The sequence below is a fragment of the Dermacentor silvarum genome, chromosome 4 (assembly GCF_013339745.2).
Source record: "Dermacentor silvarum isolate Dsil-2018 chromosome 4, BIME_Dsil_1.4, whole genome shotgun sequence".
Classification (NCBI taxonomy): domain Eukaryota; kingdom Metazoa; phylum Arthropoda; class Arachnida; order Ixodida; family Ixodidae; genus Dermacentor; species Dermacentor silvarum.
The window spans coordinates 233,310,630-233,327,696 of record NC_051157.2 but is presented as its reverse complement, the minus strand read 5'-3'; the positions used below and the strand labels follow the sequence as shown (position 1 = coordinate 233,327,696).

General features: G+C 47.8%; 1 protein-coding gene across 1 annotated transcript in view; it reads right to left on the bottom strand.

Moving 5' to 3' along the window:
- Positions 1–9,019: 9,019 nt before the first annotated feature.
- The window catches only part of LOC119449324 (uncharacterized), an 11,701-nt gene continuing 3,653 nt past the window's right edge, over positions 9,020–17,067 (bottom strand). Inside the window, exons 3-4 of the mRNA XM_037712490.2 lie at positions 11,685–11,907; positions 9,020–10,770 (exon numbers count right to left, since the gene is read on the bottom strand). Of these exons, the coding sequence (XP_037568418.2) occupies positions 10,090–10,770; positions 11,685–11,907 (904 nt within the window). The 3' untranslated portion in view covers positions 9,020–10,089. The remainder of the gene's footprint in view (positions 10,771–11,684; positions 11,908–17,067) is intronic.

The following is a 17,067-nucleotide window of genomic DNA, read 5'->3' as shown; positions in this document are numbered from 1 at the left end:
TTCGTCAGTAACGTACGCATCACATTCATGAGTGACTTCAGCATGGTGATCACTAGCAGGTCCTGGCCTTCTGCACGGACTGCTGCAGGGCCTGTTGTCGGGCCATTCGTAGTTGTTGGACGATTCGTGTTTCGTAGTTCTGCGAGTTGGCATGGCTTCGGTAAAGGTGGCCATGCTTCCTTTGAGTCATCGATGGCGGGCGTTCATCTCTCATCTGCGCTGGTAATGCACGAGGTCAGCGGTTGACGACCAGCCTTCTCTGGTTTCTGCACTTCCTTAGAACTACCACAGTGTTTTCTTGACTTGCGGTGCCGGGAACGTCGGCGTCGCACTTTAGTTGCGGCTTCTTTATGCGTCGAATGATCTCTAACCATCTGCCTCAAGATCTTCTGTTCATTTTTCTGGAACGGGCAATCTTTCGAAGTCGCAGCGTGCGCACCCTTGCAGTTGGAGCACTTGAAATCGGTCATGCGACAAGTGTCGGAGCTATGCGACTCAGAACAACCTGAGCCTGCACACAGCACTCACGTGTCCAATTCTCTGACAATTGCGACACTGTAGGGGCTTGGGCACGAAAGGTCGTACAGTATGACGAAAATGGCCGACCTTTACATACGATGGTAGGCTATCCCCTTTGAAGAGGAAGGAGCTTCACGCAAGTTGACTTGCCAACACGATGAGCTTGTATTATGGGAATGCTCTCTGTCCTTGTTTTGATCAATATAGGCAAATCATTGTCACTGATTGAGACGTCCATGTTGTAAACCACTCCTGCAGTGGTTTACAAGGTCTGAGGAGTGTGGCAGCGCACTTTGATGTTATCTAGCTGCGTAATCTTCATCAACGAATCCAAGGCGCTTCGGTTAGTAACTTCGATAGCGAGGACGTTCTTGCGATTATTGATTCTGACGTCTTTTATCTCGCCTGGAGCGAGAGACTCCAGATAAATAGAGATGGCCTGTCTATTGAGTCGGTTGAGTTTGTCCGTAGCCGCCTCAGGAACGAAGATAATTGTATGCTCCGGAGCTCTCGGCGTTAGGAGTCACAATCGACTTACTTGATGCGGAGCATCCGCTGACATTTCGTCTTTTCGCTTTCCGGCGTGTGTAGACCTCGAAGCCTGCATCATCCGAAGTGGTGTCACTCGAGGGAGAGTACAGCTCGGTGTCATCGCTCTCAGCTTCGCTCCGAAGGCAGTTCCTCTTCCTTGGAGTAGCTCCCGCAGACGCTGGCAGGACTGGACGGTGCTCGACCGATACCACTTCAATCGCCGAGAAAGGGAGCGGCGTCTCCCAGCAGAAACCGGTGAAAATGTATAATATTCCAGAGAGACCAAAACAGTGATGTGCAGAACAACCACTTCGTCGTTTTCTTTGATCCGCAAGATACACAAAGTCGCTCTTGGTGTTCCGATTAGAGCATCCACACAAAGGGTGATGGCCACAGCCACAATTAATACCCTTCAAGAATTAACCGAAGCACATCTATCATCGCAATGTCAAGGACACTCTGGCTCATTTACTAGAGTGCCCGTGGCGCCCCGAAGACGCCATTACCAAACATAAAACGACCGAAGACGTGAACCTCCTCGCCGAGACGTGGGAGGCCACGATCTCCACCCCGGCCCTGGACGACCAACGACGTTTTGTTGCCAGAGCCCGGGATGCTATCGCGGCCATAGGATTCCTGGAATGAGTGACCCTCCCACCAAGAGTGATCCAAAGCTCAAACGCTCGGGAACACTGTGTCGAAAATTAAAGTTTATTTCATCATCATCATCTATAAATTTCTTTCTCATGATCAGGGTCCCCTGTGAGTAATTGACCTAGATAAACGTACTCCTTTACAGACTCTATAGAGGCTGACTGGCGATCCTGAATTTTTGTTCTCTTGCCAGTCAATTGAACATCATGTTTCTCTTCTGCATATTAATCTTCAACCCCACTCTTACACTTTCTCGGTTAAAGGAGTACTGACACAAAATTTTGAAGTCGAGATAACTCGTGAGATCGATTTAGGTGGACACACAAACATCGTCTACAAAATATCAGCGGCGAATATAGCTTAGAACATATTTAAAATCAATTTTAAAAGTACGTGCGCGCAGCCACCCGCAAAGCGCAGCACCTCGCGACATTGACATCAAGGAAGGATTGTAAATAACCAAGAAAACGCTACGTCACCGTAACAGTTTTGCCTCAAATAGCCTAGCGTTCAGTTAGCATCGTTACCGCTCCGATCGTCCCGGTGCTTTTTTTTTTTTTTCTCTCTCTCTCTCTCCCTGGTCGAGACGCTGGCCTCGTTCGCCGCTGACGTCGGCACAAAAATCGGCTCAATTCTTTCTGACAAGAGATAACTCTTAGAGTAAAGTGACCTCGAAAGTGTGCATGTTATGAAACGTTGTGCGATATAGTTAATCGTTGGCGTGATTTTGGCTCGCAAGCGGTCAGCGCAGCCGCCGCAGCAATCGTCTCTACGAAGCGGCTCGCCTTTGCGAGCCGCTTCGTAGAGACGCTTCGGTGTTTCGTAGAGACGCTTCGTAGAGACGCTTCACTTCGCTTCGGTGTTTTCTCATCGCTACCAACGCCGTCGGCAAAACTAATTGTACTGTCAGTTATGAGCGACATAAATGTGCAGACGTTGATTGTGTTGACGAATATAGGTGCTTTGTTACGGGCAGTAGCGCACCCAGGATCTCTGCCAGGGGGGGGGGGGGGGGGTTGCAGTTTGCAAATACCATCTAAACAGCACTAATTTCGATTTCTTCACGGGAAATTGCCAATAAAATGCGCTTTTGGCGAGTGTGCAGACGATTGCGCGTCTTACATCTTAGTTGCAGTACTCAAATGCGTAAGGAAAGAAAAGGGGTTAAACAAAAGGGGGGGTTAAGTCGGCCTCAGGGGAGGGTTCCAGCCCCAATATCGGCTATCCCCGTTTGTTCTCTGATACACACCGCTCTCTTCCTGTCTCTTAACGTTAGTCCTAAGATTTTTCGTTCCATCGCTCTTTGTGCGGTACTTAACTTGTTCTCGAGCTTCTTTGTTAACCTCCAAGTTTCTGCCCCATATGTTAGCACCTGTAGAATGCAATGATTGTACACTTTTCTTTTCAACGACAGTGGTAAGCTCCCAGTCAGGATTTGGTAATGCCTGCCGTATGCACTCCAACCCAATTTTATTCTTCTGTGAATTTCTTTCTCATGATCAGGGTCCCCTGTGAGTAATTGACCTAGACAAACGTACTCCTTTACAGACTCTAGAGGCTGACTGGCGATCCTGAATTCTTGTTCCCTTGCCAGGCTATTGAACATTATCTTTGTCTTCTGCATATTCATCTTCAACCCAATTCTTACACTTTCTCGATTAAGGTCCTCAATCATTTGCTGTAATTCGTCCCCGTTATTGCTCAATAGGACAATGTCATCTGCAAACCGAAGATTGCTCAGGTATTCGCCGTTGATGCTCACTCCCAAGCCTTCCCAGTGAAAGAGCTTGAATGCTTCTTCTAAGCCTGCAGTGAATAGCACTGGAGTGATTGTGTCTCCTTGCCTGACCCCTTTCTTGGTAGGTATCTTTCTACTTTTCTTCTGGAGAACCAAAGTTGCTGTGCAATCCTTGTAGATATTTGCCAATATGTTTACGCATGCCTCCTGTACTCCTTGATTATGCAATGCCTCTATGACTGCTGGTATCTCTACTGAACCAAATGCCTCTTCATAATCTATGAAAGCCATATAGAGAGGTTTATTGTACTCCGCAGATTTCTCAATTACCTGATTTATGACATGGATATGATCCATCGTAAAATCGGCGACATCGATAAGCCGCCTCAAATAGCCGTTGGCTGCAAACACCGCGTTTATGAAATTGATGACGTAGCCATAAAAGTACAAGCGCGTGGCTGCTGCACATATTACCGCGCCAAGTAGTCCGGCAGCGTTTGACAGTGCTTTTGGTTGCTCGGACAAGACGCTGAATCGACGCAGCTTCCACGTGCGACAGTTTCGCGTTTGGCCTGGATCGGAAGGAAAAAGCCGCTAAATAAGTAAACATTTACACTCAGTGGTGTGTTATGTCTTATTTAACTGTTACTAATAAGCTGTTTGTTTTCTCTTGCCCAGCCTAAACTACGTGGATTAAAACAATTAAGGGATTCTTTTTAGAAGCGCTCTCAGTTGTGCTCGCTTTGCCTCCTTAGCTTTCCCTTCATAGCCACAGAAAGTTGTCCGCGAGTATATCCCTATTAGAGTACGTGGCACACGGAACAGCCGACAAAAACTCGAGACTCAGAGAGGCGTTTATTAGCGTCCACCTCAGCCCAGAACGTCCAAGAAGGCAGGCTAGTCCCTTCGAACGCGCTCACGCGCTCCCTGGCCCGATGCTCGTTCTCTTCTTTCTTGTAGAATGAACGCGGGAAATTCAACACATTTCCGGCCGCGAAGTGCGATCATGCCTGTTGTTCAAGCGGAAACAGTCTTTGGATGGCCCTTGTCACGAGGCCGTCTTGTCGCTTTATCTTGCAAGAGCGAACGTGTCCATCTTCTCCTGCGTAGACTTCAATCATCCTTGCATATTGCTCCCTGATGACTTGTTGCTTTAGTTGCTCCACCGCATGCTCAAACTCTGACATATTGCTTCTGAGAAAACTGTTCTCTTCATTTTGGGCTGCCCTACTCGTGGCTCCTGCTTGCACCTCCTGCTTCATGTTTTCCATCTCGGTAGAGATCCTTTCGAGGGCAATGTCTGTCTGGCAGCGCTGCTCCAGAGATGTGGCAAGCAAGCGCTCCAGACTGGTTGCGTCGGAGCGAGCCGTAGCTACTTCGGTACGTGCCAGAGAAAGATCCTCCTCTAGGTGCCTCAAGTGCCCAGAAATCTGATTTTTGACAGTTTGTTCTTTGGCGAGCTGGTCCTGAAGCGATTCCACTTGCTCGACGAGCCTTGCGCGCATGTCTGAGCTCTTTTGTTTTGGCCACTTTAATCACATACTGCTGGATTTGAAGTTCAAGGTCTTTCTTCTGTTGTACATCATTCTCCAAGTCAGATGCCATGTTCTTGTGATCTTTCGCCACAAGTGTAAAGTTCTTATGAAGTCTTTGGTTCTCATGCAGGAGGTGGGAATGGGACTCGGCTGCTGATGCAGCTTCTGCTTCCATCTCTCTCACTCGGCATGTGAGCCTCACGACATCACTCTCCTTGCTGTTTCGGTTGTCTTGCCGCTTGTCAATCTGTGATTCTGTAGCTCGGCATGTGAAGTGGGCAGTCTGTGTATCTTTATCCTTTTCCTTGAGTTTTTCAGTGAGCAGGGCAAGCTGGCGAGCCTGGCTGTCCCTCTCCACAAGCAAGTGATCATGCTGCTTCGACAGGTTCTCCAGTGTGGCTGTCAGCTTGTCGACTTCCCTCTGGAGCAACTCCAGCAGACTCAACGACTGCTCATCTTCTGCAGACGGCTGGCTTGCTTGCAGATTCATGACTGGTGAGTTGATTGGCTTTGACGACAACTGCTCGGTGCTCCCTTGAAAGATCCATCCGAGCTTTGAGTTCATAGCGATGAGTGTTTCCTCGTTTCCCGGTCTGGAGAGTTCACCTGTCATCACCGCCCACATCTGGTCTGAGCCAATTAGTACACTTACTCCGTTTTCTCTTTCAATGGACGGGTGGATCAGTTCATCGGCGATATCGTGCCCGGTTGTTTTTAATGATGTGACGAACGAAGAAGTCATCGTGTTGGCTGATCTGTCGTGGCAAATGTGGGGTATCTCGACGGCTCTCAATGCAACTTCAACGTCGGAATGCTGACTTCGGAGGTGAAGCTCAACGATGCGAAATCTTTTCGGTGTGCAACTGCTGACACTGGCGAAAGTGTTTATTGCTATGGTATCAATTAAAGCCAAGACACCTCAACTTTAACCGCCTTGAAAGAGCTTCTGTTACGAACGTACGTTCACTTCCTCCGTCGAACACGCCTCTGATGTAACGGCATGAATAATCTGTCACTGCCCATGCTCGGAAAGTCTGTAGGAGCACACACGTCAAAGTGTCACTCCTTTCGTTGCTCTTAGTTGTAGCCGCGCATACAGTCGTACTGCTGCCTTTCACGTCTTCATAGGCCTTTCGGTTTAGTTTATCTGGGTCGCAAATACTAGACGCATGACGACCTCTGCAGCCGGAGCACGCAATTCTCCGTCTGCAATCCCTTGCACGGTGGCCTGTAATGGTGCATCAAAAGCACCGCATGTCGGCGGCGAGAAGTTTCTTCTTCTCTGACAGCGATAGGTCTGTACGGCAAGACTCCGTCAAATGCTGCGTTGACTTGCAGAAAATGCAGCCCGTATCCGGAGGTGGTTTTGAAGCTTGGTTATGAAGCACTGATGACGTTGGGATCGCACTGTCAAACCGGCGGTTCTTATTGTCTCTAGGATGAGTCGCCTCGTCATACACTTTTTGCTCCCCAAAGTCACTCTTTTCTAGGCTTTCCAGTTCAATAGAGACGAACTGCAGCAGTCGCTCTAGCTCCGTGGCTTGCTGAACGTTGTCATTGGCGGAACTTGCAGCTTGTGTAGCGCAAGATCTGTGATACGCTACGACAATGTCACGTGGCAGTGCCCTGAGCAGAACGTCGCATAGCATCGACGAGAAAGACGACTTGCTCACGCCAAGCGCCTCCAGTCCCCGCGTGTTAATGAGCACCTGGCCGTACAACTTGCGAAGTTTTGTTACTTCATTAGAAGAACGCACAGGAGTGAGCCTTCGAAGCCTTGAGAAATACTCCTGCTCCAACCGCTTCTTGTCCCCGAAACGTCTTTTTGGCATGTCCAAGGCGTCAACGTAACACGCTTCGGTGGTAGGCAGCCCCGCTATAGCTGTCGCCGCGTCTCCTTTCAAAAATAACCTCAGGTAGTTGAATTTGTCGGTAGCTGTAAGAGTTCCGTTCTGGTTGATGATCTGGTCGAATTGCTCCCAGAACGCGTTCCATTTGCTCAGATCACCGTCGAAAGCATTAATTACCAGCTTCGGCAACTTGACTCCTGGCCTTTCAGAATGCCCTGTGGCCACCGGCATGTCGCGAACATCGACTGGCGATGACAATGGTTTCGGACTGCTGGCGGCGCTTGCTCTGGAGCTCGGCTAAGATGCAGGTCGCGTTGTCCTCATACTCAATTACGGTTGCGTAATCCGCCTCGAATGCCTCGTCACTTATGTGGCTTTCTAATTCATCATTAATCTTCTTCAATTCATCGTTATTGTTCTTGAGCCGCTCGTAAATACAGTCAATCTGTCGCAATGTCGCGGCATTGTTTTCTAGCACCGCACTTGACTCTTGAATGATCCTGGTGTTTTGGGCCCTTCTTGTGGCTCGCTTCAACTTGAGCTTATCCATGGCGGTCCGCTGATCCGTATACCTCCGTGGTTCGTGGCAGTGGTTCCAGTCGGTAGCCACCAGCGAAGTCCCTTGACGGTAGCTCCCGGCTGTTGCCTCCCGGGTTCTTCGGCACCAAATATTAGAATACGTGGCACATGGAACAGCCGACAAAAACTCGAGACTCAGAGAGGCGTTTATTAGCGTCCACCTCAGCCCAGAACGTCCAAGAAAGCAGGCTAGTCCCTTCGAACGCGCTCACGCGCTCCCTGGCCCGATGCTCGTTCTCTTCTTTCTTGTAGGATGAACGCGGGAAATTCAACATCCCTATATGAAAATGACATTAACGTGACAAAATTATTTCGAAGAACAAATGAGCAATAAAAAAAAATACGAGCGAACACATTCGCTAGTAATCAGCGGGCCCGACGTCCAGGTTTGCGTTGAGCACCTCACTGGTCATCAGCTGCACCGAAGTTTTGTCTCCTTATAAAAAAACGTAAGTGCTTTTCCATCATTTTGATAAACATTTTTTTTATTTCAGTTTCTTATACCGCATTTTGGCAGGTTGTTACGAGCGCGAAATGCAGTGACGTGAAATGTTTTAAAAATGATCTTTTTACAAACGAACTATTGCGCGTCATGCGGTTCGCTTGAATTGGCTATAAACGCGAAGCGTACAAACACGAGGTTCTGACAGAGGTCGCGATGACTTAATTTGGGGTAAATAATGTATGACCATTGTCACAGACCCCGGTGAACGAGGCGCAGACGCCGGACTAAATTCCAAAGCCGAATTATCAGCTTCCGAAAATAATCCCACGAAAGCAAGGACAATTAAGAATGGGCCCTCTGGTGCGCCAGCGAACGCCGGTTGCTGTCCAAAGACCGAGTCAGAGCCCAGAGTTGTCAAAACACAACAAAATATATTCTTCACACAAGGCAGTTACACACACACTTGCACACTTAGGCTAGATACAACACAATACAAATCAGATGGGTATTAACAAACACAAGAAAATAATACACGACAAGCACTAAGAGTCCAACACGTAAAGTACAAAATGAAAAGGAACACTAAGTGTCCAATCGTATTCACCGTGCTGGTTGGTCTTGGAGTCAGACGATCTCGGCGTAGCTCGAGCAAATCTCGAAGAAAGAACTTCTTCCGGAAATGCAGACGCTCGATGAACTCGTCGACTAGCTTGCCGGGGAATCCCCTTCTTCCGCAGACGCTCGGTCTTCACGTTACATCACTTCACCTGTGCGGACTGAATTCCTTGAATTCCCGAATTCCTGGATTCCTCCATCTGATTCTCGCACGGCGGTTATATAGCTCCCACAGGCGTTCTCGAACTTTCCTATCGGTGTCGTGATCTCGTAGCATGGCCAAAGCTTCGCGTCTTTTCTCGTACCTTCGACCGCTGCTGTCGGAACATTCTCGAGGGGGGGTGATGACTCATCCTGTTGACGCGCGCTCACGCTGTAGTTATGTCTGTCGACTCGCCGGGTGAGAAGGTGTCTCGGCGCGCGCGTGCTCTCTCTCTCTCTCTCTCCGGTTAACGTCGCTCCGTCGAGTCTCTTCCAGACGTTTCGGCGCCGTTGTTAGCGTTGCTGTTTGAGGCGTAGGAGCTGTCCGCCTCTGTTGAAGTTGCCGCGGGGCCGGCGTGTTCTTTCGCTGGCTTGCGTGACACGCGGCGCGCGCTTGGATTACGCGCTCTTTTGTGACAATCATGAACTAATTCTTTGCTCTTGCCTAACTGCTACTCCCTTTTTTTAAAGGATACAACGCCAAGGATCTCACAGCAACAATCTCACAAAAAGAAACATTTCCATAATATCTAAGGTGCAACTACAACTAACGCCCAGAATGCTGAAGCTGCTTCGCATAACTACAGTCTCATTTCTGCGGTTCCCAAGTTTGACTGATTGAATAATGTAATAAATGTGTGATGCAATCTTCGCAACGCTTCCAATTTGTCAGACCTTTATTTTCAGTAGCTCCTTTCGCAACCTGTGGCTTCAGCTGCACATCGCGTCAAGAGCTTAGATATTTATCAATACTCCAATAAGATCCCGTAAATATATACATAAGGTGACAGACGTTAATAGCGTCCAATAAATGAAATTAATAGTTGCGGCTCTGAGCATTATAGGGTGGTGTGCTGGTGTACTGGGTGATCTAAAGTTATAAATTTTCAGGTTAGCATAAATTTATAAGCAGCGTTGAACATGTTTTTATTCACATACTGTGACCAACTCTGGACAATGTTTCTAGATTGTGTAAAGGGAAAATGTTGGTAGGAGGTTTGAAATAATTCAGTCATAATGAGGCCTAAAAACTGTCAGTAGAAAGCTGGTAGGATGTTGACAAAGTATACAAACATGCTTCTATTCAATGTTGGTGGCCAATTGTTAGAACAATGTTACTAGGGTGTCTAAAGAAAGCGCTAGTAAATTTTTAATAGGACGTTTACAGATAGCCTATGAACATGCTTCAATTTAATGAATGCTAATAGGAGGTCTAAAGAAACGTGTTTCTACACAGTTAGTAGGAAGTTCACAGACAACCTATGAGCATGTTTCTAAATAATGTTGGTGGCCAATTGCTTCTAGGGTGTTACTAGGGAGTTGTTAGGAAGCCTAAAGACCGATGGAAGGATTTCTATTGACTGTTGGTAGGTTCTAGTAACAATAGTCTAAAAGCGGTCTAAAACATGTTGAGAGAAATTTTTATAAGGGCACGGAGTGGCCACAGAACGCCGCGCTGCGCGGGTTGCCGGGTCCCACCTCCAGGTACTGACAGGAACTGGGTAGGTACTGTTCCACGTGCTCCTTGGCGGCAGGCGACATGTCGGCACTCGTCGCGGCTAACCACTGCAACCGGGGCGTCATCTGTAGGAGCTTGTTCAAATGCAGCTCCTGTATCTGCGTGCACCTGAGGCAGACGTGGGTGAGGCGGAGCGGGCGTTGGTTTCTCAGGAGGCGCCAAACCGTTTCGAACACCTCCCCATCGAAGCCTGTGTGGCCCAGAAACAGATACTGGAGGTTGGCGCCCTGAAGGAGCACCACCTGCACCTCCCGGTTGCAGACGAAGATGCGCTCGATGTTGAGCAGGACAAGGTTGGTGATCATCGGCCTGCTCGGGGCAAAGCTAGTGGCGAGGAGTGGGTAGCAGCCTTCGAGCACCAGGCCGCGCAGCGAATGAAACTGTGTAAGTGAAGCCATGTCGAACCACGGCAAGAAGATGCAGTTGGCCAGGTCAAGAAACCGCAGGGAGCTGACCGCCAACGGTTCCCGTTTGTCTCGAAAGACGTCGGTAATAAAGAGAGACCTCTTCAATGACAGGTGCGTGAGCCTGGTGGTGAGGTCCGCCAGAGAACGTTCCAGCCAAGCGTCAGTCAGCTGCAAGACCTGCGAAACGTGAGGGGAGGATTTTCTTATTGCGAAGCTGTTTATTTGGGACGACAACTGCTGGCAAACGTGAAACGGTAAATGCGCGAGTTTTGAGTGTGTGGGTCCTGTATGGTCACACGAGTAAGTGTGGAAAGTAGGTGCCCACTGGGTAGACGAAGGCTCGAAGGGGGTGTGGAGGGTGTTGCATTTCTTCCTCGTTTTTATTAAGCTTGGCTGAGAAATTTCGGCCAAGTTTGGGTTACGCTTTTGACCTCGTCGCGCATTCTGAGCCACGGTAATATGTTTTATAGAAAGCTTCCATGCCAGCATAACTGTATTTCAGTAATTGTAACAGCGTGGTTGTCCCGCGGCGTGCTGTACAGGCAGCGCCGCTACGCGCCAGGTGTAGCCACACCAAAAATGAAGGCGTCCGGTGTGATTGCCGCTTAAATTATTTACTCTTCTATAAGACGTTTAAACTCCTAATTTAAACAGCTTAACTTATTAAAAAATGTCTTTCTTTAGTAATTCCGGTTAAAAAGCTTAAGGCCTTGGTGTGGATAATCCAGATACCGTGTTTTTAAACGACCGATGACCTTTTGAGTGTTTCGGGATATCACGTGTAATCGCTGAACAGCTCCTAGCTCCTGTTGCATTTGGCGGTTAACGTGCATTGGGTGCACGCCAAAGAACCCCAACTGGTCAAAATTAATCCGTATCATTCCACTACGGCATGCCTCATCATCAAATCGCGGTTTTGGCACCCGTAAAACCCCAGAACGTAATTTTAATTTCAGTTTCTACCCATCTGAGGTGCCACAGCTCAATGTACGCAGGTCGGATTAGCTTTATATATATATATATATATATATATATATATATATATATATATATATACCCCGGTGTATATATACTAGCCGTAGCGTGCTAACCTTGAGAGAAGGGCAGTGGTCTCTTAGGTGTCCGAACACCATGGCTGTGGGTCCACGTGCAGTGGCTGTTTTGAACCCCGTGATCTTCAGCTCGACGAGGTTGGCGCCAGCGTTGTCACGGACGAGGTGCCACACCTGGAGAGCTGACAGCGGTTGCGAGGTCACATTGATCACCCGCCGGAGTGACCAGTCGCGAGTCACTCGCCTCCACCGTCGGCACACGCTGAAATGCACAAATGGTATTGTCATACGTCGGTATGCGCGAGTTTCTAGAAGTGCGTTCGAAATGCCTGAAAATTAGGGAAGGTGCGATAATTGAGCCATTTCCTTGCGTTACTTTTACTACAGAGCCTATAGGTCGGCGAAATCACTCATGAGGCCGAATGAGCCCAGCTGAATATAATTTTGACGAGTCTGAATCCGAGTGAATCCTAAAGAATAAAAAAAAAATTTTTTTTCGGTGAATCTGAATGGAGTAGTGATAATTTTGCCGACCTATAATCAATTTCGGAAAAGGCATCGCTAATATCGCGGCGACGGCGGCAACGTGCTCCGAACAAATCCTTTAAAAACGATTAAAAAGAACTCCAGCCCAGAACTCCGCGCCAGCTGCGTTGTCGGTAGCGCAACGCCCGGATCTATGCTGCATCCTAAAATCACTGAACATCTTCCAATTTCCTACACTAACATGCCAGCTTTGCGTATCCTCGTAGCGTCTGCCTCAAGCGCCGAAACCATCGCAGCGCCGGAAACGCAAGTTGCCGCCGCTCAGTCTATAGACTAACGGCGCCATGCTACGACACGCTTAAAGGGACACTAAAGCAAAACAATAACTCTGCCGTCGTTAATTACACTGTAATAGGTCAATTATTAGAAGAGAAAATGAAGCTCAAAGTTACGTTTTCTTGAATTTCGCGCGGAAAACCCAACGTCAACACTTCCGTGTGAGGTCACGACTTCTAAAGTAATTTTTCGTATTTGGGCCACGTTGGCTCAGTAAAGGTTCGCGAAACTTGCCATATTCAGTCTTGGGCTGAACGCCCGTTTCCCGTGCATTGGGGACACGTTAAAGATCCCCTGGTGGTCAAAATTAATCCGGAGTCCCCCACTGCGGCTTGACTCATAATCAAATCGTGGTTTTGGCATGTAAGGTTTTGGCTCCTAAAACCCCAGAATTCAATTCAACTCTTGTGGGATCTGTAAAGCAACCTCGGACCCGAAGCGTCCCCAACGAAGTACCCAACGACCAGAAGCAACATAGAACCCAATGAGCGTCCGAGGTTGTTGCACAACCTCGGAGACGCGCTGAAGCTATAGGAGCAGCATGAAACTCTCGCTAACCGCTGCTGCCGCTCTTCATCACGTCAGTGTTCTGACAGCGGATGTCCGCGGTAATCAAGCTTGATCTCTTCGTGTTTGACTGTGTGTGCGTGACACGATGCTTGTTAATTAGTAAGCGAATGTTTACTGCAATTTACGCGGACGATAAAACTATACGACCCTTACTTCGTATAGTTGTCTAATAATTTGCTATCACAATCAATGTTTTACCTTTCGGACGAAACTGCGCGCTTTTAATGCACTTAGCATTATTTGCCTGTTTCACCCACTCTGGCAGGCTGCTGCTGTCTGCTATTCATCCCCTGAAACGTCACTCTCGCTCGCGAAAAATAACAAGGAAATTACATATTAGACTGATGAAAGTGAGAACGCGCGCTCTTCTAGTTGTAGTCTCAAGTTTGCACTCTTTTGGGCTTATCTTGTCCCCAAACAATAATCGTCATCCATCTTGCGTGTTCGACGCCAACTAGGGTAACTAGGTATGTACCACTGGGAATGTGCCGCTATACAATGAAGAAAAAGATCCCTTAAATTTATCCGATGCATAGGGGAATCGAAACCACGCAACAAACGTTCCTCAAGGACGGCAACCCGACGCATTGCAGGGTGCGCCACAAATGCACTGGGTACGTGCCGCTTTTCAATGAACGCCTTTAACGCCAACGCTTTAGCGAACAGCGCCATGAATTCACTGGGTATCTGCTGGGTAGCTCCCGCTCTTCAGTGAACCTCTCGCCAGCTTGCGTCACTGTGTTTGTGCCACTAAGTGAGCATCAAGCGAGGGAACAATCCTCAGCGATCGCAGGCACCATCGCGCCACGTTTCTCGTCTCGGAGGCCACGCTCGGACTTCTCGGTTGTGCCACTGGATGGCGCAGCGTGTCCAGAATGAAGACTGGAGCGGACGCATGCCGCGTTTCTCAGCGTTCGCACGCACCGGCCCGCCATCCATTTAGGAGGCCACGCGCAGGCTTCGCGGCAGCGGCGCCAGATGGCGCTGAGTGTTCTTATGAAACACTTAGGGAATGCCATCGAGCAAGTGATTGGAACAAAGAAAATTCCCGTTGGATGGCGTGAAAGAAAGATGAATCTCATCTACAAAGGCAAAGGAGATAAGGATAAGACGAGCTCGTACAGGCCAGTTACAGTAACGTCGGTGATATATAGAATGGCAATGCAAGCCATAAAATTACAACTGTCGAAGTGGGTGGAGAAAAACGATTTATTGAGGGAACTACAGAATGGGTTCAGGCAAGGCAGACGCTTAGAGGACAATATGTTTGTACTAACTCAGTGCATAGAGATTTCAGTAGCTCAGAAAAGACCTTTATGGATAGCATTTCTAGATATTAAAGGAGCTTATGACAACGTAGACAGGGAATTGTTGTGGGATATTCTTCAATACGAAGGCATATATGACGATTTCGTGGAGCTGCTGAGGGAGATATATAGAGACAACCAAGTACAAGTGGTATGGGAAGGTCGAAAAGGAAATGAAATGGTGGGAATTCACCAAGGATTGAAGCAAGGATGCCCTCTGTCACCATTGTTGTTCACGCTTTACGTCAAGGGTATAGAAAGACGACTGGAAAACAGCGAATTAGGTTTTGATTTATCCTACATGCGTAATGGACAAATGGTGCAACAGAAGCTCCCCGGACTGATGTACGCAGACGACATTGTGCTACTAGCGGACAATAAAAAAGATTTACAGATACTTGCGAATATCTGTGGGAATGTAGCGACAAATCTAGGCCTTAAGTTTAGCACAGAGAAATCAGGAATTACGATCTTTAATGAAGAGACGAGTAACTTCGTGGTGTCAATTCAACAGCAAGTAATACCTATAGTGAAGCAATACAAGTACCTCGGCGTACACATAAACGAAGGAAAGAATTACTCAAGCAACCACCAAGATAATCTGAAAATAAAGGGGAAGCGGAATGCAGCAATAATGAAACACAGAGCACTGTGGGGTCACAATAAGTATGAGGTGGTGCGTGGAATCTGGAAAGGAGTAATGGTGCCAGCGCTAACATTCGCAAATACCATTCTATGCTTAAAATCGGATATCTTGTCGGGTTTGGAAGTTAACCAAAGATCAGTAGGCCGGTTGGCTTTGGGAGCCCACGGTAATACCACAAATGAGGCAGTGCAGGGTGACATGGGTTGGGCCTCTTTCGAAGTCAGAGAAGCACAGTGCAAAATTAGTTTTGAAGAAAGGCTCAGGAACATGGATTAAAATAAATGGGCGGCTAAAGTGCACAAGTATCTCTACATGAAAAGCGTGGACACAGAATGGAGGAAGAGGTCAAGGAAGTTGGCAATCAAGTACAGGATAATCGAAACTGTAAATAGACAACCAGGAGCCATCAGAAAGAAAGTGAGAGAAATAGAGACCGTGAATTGGATGCAACGAATGGAAACAAAAAGGACAATGGAGACTTACAAGAATGAGAAGAAAGAAATTAGAAGGGAAAATCTGTACAATAACACAAAGGGCAGTGCCTTGCTATTTGAGGCTCGAGCCGGTTGCCTAAGGACCAAAACATACCGGAGCAAATATTCGGAACTAGATGAGGCATGTGTAAGCTGCAGTAAAGATCCAGAGACCACTCAGCACATCCTAATGGAATGCTACGGGATCCACCCAGCGAGAGCCATAGGAAACGTGCAACTCCCAGAAGCGCTTGGATTTAAAGTGGAAGGAAACATCAACAGATCAGCCGTAGAGATAAGCAAGAGACGATTAGAGTACTGGTGGAAAAATAGCAGGGAAGAGATTGATACGACCGGATCTCTTAAAATCATATAGGTAGCGCTACAAGGTAAATTTTTGAAAAAGATAAAGAATGATGAGAGGTATACAAAAAAAAAACTAGATAAAGAACATGTATAGTATACCTGATTAAATCAAGCAGGCTAGGTGACTATTTGTCGCCGCCCCGTTTCAAAGGGGATGCCAATAAATCATCATCATCATCATCATCGAAGCGAGAAAGAGGAGTTCCGTTGCAGTACACGCCTCATATATAACTCGTTTCGACGGTGGCAGTACATCGTGCCGCTATATTAACGCGACAGCGTTAAGGGCCCCATGTCGCAGAAAACCCGGCGTCAGCGTCGGTGCCGGCGTCAGCGTCGGCGTCCGTGGCGGAGAAAATCATCCCGAACCACCGCGACCGTGCAGGCCCTCCGCGCGGCGAAAGGTGTTAGTGAACAAAAATTGAATTTCTCACAGTAAAATCCGTCAGAAAAATGGTAAAGTACGACTTAACCACAACCTGCAGACATGGTGGCGTCGGATTGTAATTTGAATATACGAGAAAACATCATTCTGTTATCAAGAAACTCAAACACAAACCCCCTTTTCCAGCATTTATACCATACCAACAGCGGCGCGCTCGGGTAGGTTACTTGTGAAAATCCTATCCACATGGCGCTCGCATCCTCGCAGGTCAAATTGGGACACGCGCGTGCGTCGAGGCAATATATATAGCAAACAATTAATAAAATAATAAAAAGAGGTGCTGGGGCCTTTACCGTTTTAATTATAGTGAACTAGTATATTCTAGTTCACTATAGTTTTAATATAAGACGACTTATATTGCCCCCTGGAAAACGTATGGCCAGCAATGCATTTCTGTCTAAAGTGCAGCCGACTATAAGGGGATCGGGGTACAGCTTGGTGTTTCCCACGTTCTGTGTTATAGTGAAACCGACTCAAGAAAAATGCGATGCGAACGGGGCCCGAGATCGCGTTCCACTCAGGCGAAGCGTCCTCCAATTTTTCATTCAATGCTAACGCATTACCGTCGACCGTCGTCGTGAGATGGGTTCTGCCGCAATTTTTTTTCTTTACCGACTAGGCCACGATTGCGCGCCTATGCTTCTCTCGGGCAAAAACTACCTACGTCCTTGACACGTTCGGTGCGTGCGTCGCGTGCAAGTTTCTGGCATGTTTGTCTCGTGCAGCTCGCGCTTTGAGACGCTGCAGTACTTCACTCGTAGCAGCTAACGCTACGCAGAAGCCACAATTTACC